Raw genomic sequence first — 5,751 nt, 5'->3', positions numbered from 1 at the left:
TAACTTTTTTATGAGAATATTCTTGGCATGCACCATTCCAATGAAGAGGCTCACCAGATTGACGGTTTGGATTTAACATAGAAATCACGGGTGGGCCCTGCATGTGATAATTCCCAAACCCTCTATCTAGTGGTTCAGATCCAACCATAAATAACACACGTGGTCCACGAAGGAGCGTACCAGACCATCTCCATTTTCGAGCCAGGTCATGCCATGGTGGGCCTACATGAGGAGTGGCACGTTCACGCACCCGTACTCCGGGGTAACACCCAGTTTGGTCTGGCCGTGACTACAGGCCCCACCTTGATATCTATGTTGTATATCCACGCCGTCCATCCGTTTTTTCATCATTTTATGGAATATTAGGAAAAATGAAGCAGACCCAAATCCAAGGTGGACCACACCATGAGAAATAATGGTGATTGACAATTAAAAGCTTTTTGTGGGCCACAAAAGTTTTGGATCAAGCTGATATTTGATTTTATAAACAGGTTGGAGGGCAAATAAAAATTATAGTGGGCCTAGAAAGTTTTTAACGGTGGTCGTGCAATGAAAACTGTTTCCTTGTGATGTGGTCCACCTGAGACTTACAAATGCTTTTGGCCCATGACCTAAAATCAGCTGTAAAAACGGACGGCGTGGTCCGCGTGGATATACAGCACATTATGTTAAAGTGGCCCACGGTCACAACCTGAGAAAACTCGGTGTTACTCGACCCGACCGGCACTACGCGTCGACGCGTGCCATGTGTACTCGCTCGTGTCAGCAACGGACACTATAAAAACCCCATCCTCCCATTTTCGTTCTTCCCACGTGAAAGCTAAGGGCGGAACGAGAAGAGAGAGAGAGAGAGAGAGAGAGAGAGAGACCAAAGACGCGGGTTTGAACAGAATTTCCCTCTTTTCTTCAGAAGCTCTCTCTCTCTCAGGTACCCTTCCAAACCCTAGAATAGATAAAGAAAAAAACCCTCTTTCCAAGAGTTTCCATTTTACCCTTCCCCACCTCGAAGATTTCTAGGGGTTTTTTCCCCTATTCCACACATTTCTGAACCCTACAGCTTCATGAATTTCCGGCATTTCTAGGGTTAGAAATGGAACAAAACCGCCCCCGAACGAATCCCCGCCGTCGATTCCGTGCGATCTTCAACGCTCTCTGTGCTCTTGCCCTCCTCATCTTCTTCCACAACCGAGATTCCGTCCTCCGGAACCCGTTCTCCCATCAAGAGACGAATGCGATAGCCAATTTTGGTTTCAGCGATCGGACGTTCCGTCCGCTGCCGTTGCACCGGCGGTTCACAGCCGAGATTGCCGTTAATTCTTCGTTAGGGGATCACAATCTGACGGCTGAGAATTCCGCAGCATGTACCGGATTAGCAGAACACAAGGGTTTCTCCAGCCGCTGCGAGTTCTTAAAATTCCATCCGGAGTGCACGTCGGGCAGGTATCTCGATTACATCACGTTCTTTTACTGTAGTTGTGGGGAAGTCCCCATGCTCGGTTATGCTGTTTTGGGCATTTGGCTGGCAGCACTATTCTATCTTTTGGGCAATACCGCTGCCGACTACTTCTGTTGCTGTTTAGAGCAGCTGTCGAACCTTTTGAAGCTGCCACCCACCGTGGCTGGCGTTACTCTCCTCCCGCTCGGGAATGGAGCTCCTGATGTTTTTGCAAGCATTGCTGCATTCGTAGGCAGTGACGCGGGCGAGGTCGGATTGAACAGTGTCTTGGGTGGGGCTGTTTTCGTCACGTGTATTGTTGTTGGGACGGTTTCATTGTTTGTCGCAGATAAACGGGTCCAGATCGATCGGAAATGCTTTGTTAGAGATATTGGGTTCTTTTTGTTCACGCTAGTATCTCTGTCGTTAATTTTGATGGTTGGGAAAGTAAGCGTCTGGGGAGCGGTTGCATTTGTTTCAATTTATGCGGTTTATGCATTTTCGGTGGCTGCAAATGAGCTGTTGCGGAAGCATTCTCGGATGTTGAGATTGGATGCTGTCACGCCACTGCTTCCTGTGAAGGGGAGTATCTTTTCGCATGGGAGTGAGGAGGACGAATCTATCCACAGTTCATTGCTTGATGTGGATTTTCACTCAGACACGGCCCATCTGCATACGACACTGCCACAGTGGATGTGGGCTTCGAATGTAGCAATTTATTCAAATCAATCATTGAAAGGAATAGGGCCGGAGAACCCAAGGCCGTTGTGGGGGTGGAGCGATGAGGGGGAGGCTGAGCGGTCAATGTTGTCATGTTCGGAGATCTTCTGGCTGATGGAGATGCCTTTGTCGATCCCACGTCGCTTGACCATCCCGATTGTTGAGGAGGAACGGTGGTCGAAAGGGTATGCTGTTGCCAGTGCTTCATTGGCGCCTGTTCTTCTGGCATTTTTATGGAGTGCAGATGAGTCGGTTTCTCATTCTAGGAAAGCCATCTATTTCGTGGGTGTTTTAATTGGCGCCACCTTCGGCACCCTTGCACTTGTCTTCACCAGATCTGATCATGCACCACGGAAGTTCTTGTTTCCATGGGTTTCGGGAGGTTTTGTGATGAGCATTGTTTGGTTCTACATTATCGCCAATGAACTTGTTGCCCTCTTAGTTGCATTAGGCGTAATTCTTGGTATAAATCCATCGATCCTTGGATTGACTGTATTGGCATGGGGCAACTCGATGGGCGACTTGATGTCAAATGTTTCATTGGCTCTGAATGGTGGTGATGGTGTGCAGATTGCTTTGTCTGGATGTTATGCAGGGCCAATGTTCAATACACTTGTTGGTTTGGGGATCTCATTGTTGCTTGGAGCATGGTCTCAGAGACCCGCTGCATACATTGTTCCAAGAAACAGTAGCCTCTTCTACTCAATGGGATTTCTGATGTCGGGAATTCTATGGGCTCTTTTTATTTTACCCCGGAATGACATGCGTCCGAGCAGGATGTTAGGGGTTGGGCTTATAACCCTTTATTTGATATTTCTCATTATTCGGGTGAGCTCCGCAATGGGTGTTGTGTCACTAGCCGGATTACGTTGATATTGTCACAATTGAAGGAGATAAACTTAGAATCTTGACCTGTCAAAGAACATGTGGTGGGCCATTCGATCTCATCACATCAAGGATCAGGAAGGTCGGGATTGAATTTGGACTGTAAAATAAACATTGGTTTTTCCCGGCACTAAGTATTCCTGTAAGATATGAGCATTGCATCTTATGCATATATTGTGTATTTTCTGTACTTGCTAAGGGAATTTGTTCAGACAAGTCTAACTCCATGCTGTCCTCCTCGATTGTTTGATTCTGTCCTGTCTTGTTCATGTATCTTCTTTGCTTGAATTACTGTGCATTTCAACCCAACTCCATGATAATTGATAGGTATTCTCTCGGTAATTCCCAGAGAGCTTTGCCACATTTTTCTGTTCCTACACATCATTATTTACTTCAGGTATGCTGAAAAACAACTGTGACAATAAAGGTTTTTGTTGAGTAAATCATTCTCTACTTCTTCTTCTTCTTCTTCTGCTCCTCCTCCTCCTCCTCCTCCTCCTCCTCCTCCGTCTGCTTTTTAAGTATTTTTTAAAGTATTTTTTAAAGCTGATTTGCAGACTGAGAATTATCAGTTAGTTGATTTTGACTTGACTTTATATAAAATGGGGTACATGTTTCTCTTTCGTTTCTCCTTCTTCTCTTTCTTCTCCTTCTTCGTCTGCTTTTTTTAAAGTATTTTTTAAAGCTGATTTGCAGACTGAGAATTATCAGTTAGTTGATTTTGACTTGACTTTATATAAAATGGGGTACATGTTTCTCTTTCGTTTCTCGTCAGTTAGTTGATTTTGACTTGACTTTATATAAAATGGGGTACATGTTTCTCTTTCGTTTCTCGTTGGGTTAACATAAACCTTTAAAAAAATTCATCATGAAATTTACTTTAGGCTAATATTCCACTAATTTAGTTTGCTTCAGTTTCATTTTATACCAGTCTATATGGAAGTTGCTCTTTAAATCAAGTATTGATGAAGTACGCATGTCTAAGGGCCTGTTTGGGATCGTGGATTTGGAGCCCCCCTAGATTCGGAACCCCCTTGGATTTGGAATCCTCCCATTGTGTTTGGCATCCTGGATAGCTATGCATAGTATATTTATAGGGGTTTGAATTTAATTATTAAATCAACTTTAATTTCTCTAATTAGTGTACCTATGTAATGTTTGACACAATAGTTGTAATAAGCTTGTTGAAATATATACTTTCCCCGAAAATGATGAAATTCCAAGTCTCAGATGGTCCACAAGCACAGGATCACATCCGAGTGACTAACCAACTATTTTTAACTGTTGATTTACATGGAAAATGTTCGGATGACACATATTATCCTATTAAAGTAATTATAGTGATGCAGTTGATAATATAATTGTTTTGGGATATCATTAGTGGATCATGTGCCAATAAATTAGTAGCCTATAGACACACATGTTACACATGCAACTCCTGGAAGGATTTTAGATGTAATCCAAGCTTCCACCTTGGATTTCAAACCCCCTCTTCGAGGGGATTTGAAATCCCCTCGATTTGAAACCCCCAATTATTTTATGGTGCCAAACATACCAGAGGATTTGAAATCCCCCCAAATCCATGATGCCAAACGACAGAAAAAAGTCATGAAAACAAAGGGAAATAATTTCCAATTCAATGATCTGATCAGCTTAATCCTCCCAAAGACGTGGAGTAAAGATGTAAGCTTCTGCTTGATCATCAAGGAACTTTAGAGTTTGATGGTGTACCTGTTGGGTAGATTTCAGAATCAAGCTCTTTCTATGGTAGTGGATGTTAGTGATTTAAGGTGTTCATCGTACTGTTATATTATCGATAAAGCTAACACCAATAGATTGTTAATGCATTGATACAATTTTCAATATGAAATTATCCCAACAAATACAAGAGCAGCCTTTTAGATGGGGCAAGGCAGTGGCAAAGGCAGGAGGGGTGGAGATGGGGAGGGAGGAGAAGAGGGAGAGGGAGGAGGAAAGCTTGATTGGATTGGTTAGGCAGGTAAGAAACTGAGAAAAACAGAGTAGAGGTGGAAGGCTGTTGTAGATCATAGCAAAGCTTCTGCCTAGTTCTCAAGAAAGGGTATTGAGGGCATTCCCCTTTTTAAGTGAAGACGAAGGTCAGTTGAACAAGGGTAAATCAGATCTTTACACAAACAACAGACCGTTTGACAAAAACCAAAAGTAAACATGTTTGATGTCCACAAAGGGTTGTCCATTAGCTAGCAATGATGATAATCTAATTGACTGGACAACTGAGCCAATGTGGTGAGAGATTCCCCAACAAATGTGCCAGGCTGCTACAATCTACATGGCAGCAAGGGGACTAATGTAACAAAGCTTCCTTGAAGGTGAAGGTAACATGACAGCTCAGGACATGTGCCTATTATTCACGTGTTCCATGCTAATGAGCTAACTCAGTCAATTGCAGAAGGATGGCATCATGATCTCTGCCTAGAAATACCCGATTCCGCCAGTTAATTCATTTCATCTAAGTCTTCTTCAAACTTAGGGTCTTAGAATTATGGGTCATCATTGGCAAAGCTTGTAGAAATGATAGGCAGTAACCCCTCGGAAAAAGAGATGCTGAATTTGGAGAGCGATTATCCTGACAGCTCAGGACATGTGCCAACTATTCAAGTGTTTCATGCTAATGAGCTAGCTCAGTCAATTGCAGAAAGATGGCATCATGATCTCTGCTTAGAAATAACCGA

General features: G+C 43.3%; 1 protein-coding gene across 1 annotated transcript; it reads left to right on the top strand.

Annotated features, from left to right (window-relative positions):
• Positions 1-825: 825 nt before the first annotated feature.
• LOC131251733 (cation/calcium exchanger 4-like) lies at positions 826-3,265 on the top strand. The gene has a single exon (XM_058252648.1). It carries the CDS (start codon positions 1,091-1,093, stop codon positions 3,026-3,028), a length of 1,938 nt encoding a protein of 645 aa, XP_058108631.1. The 5' UTR covers positions 826-1,090; the 3' UTR covers positions 3,029-3,265.
• Positions 3,266-5,751: the final 2,486 nt, after the last annotated feature.

Source organism: Magnolia sinica, chromosome 7 (genome assembly GCF_029962835.1).
Source record: "Magnolia sinica isolate HGM2019 chromosome 7, MsV1, whole genome shotgun sequence".
In the NCBI taxonomy this organism is placed as follows: Eukaryota; Viridiplantae; Streptophyta; class Magnoliopsida; order Magnoliales; family Magnoliaceae; genus Magnolia; species Magnolia sinica.
Note: the sequence above shows the minus strand (reverse complement) of the source record. Positions and strands in the feature narration are given on the sequence as shown.

Excerpts from the sequence above, each read along its gene's own strand:
- LOC131251733 (XM_058252648.1), top strand. The coding sequence starts at position 1,091 with ATGGAACAAAACCGCCCCCGAACGAATCCCCGCCGTCGATTCCGTGCG.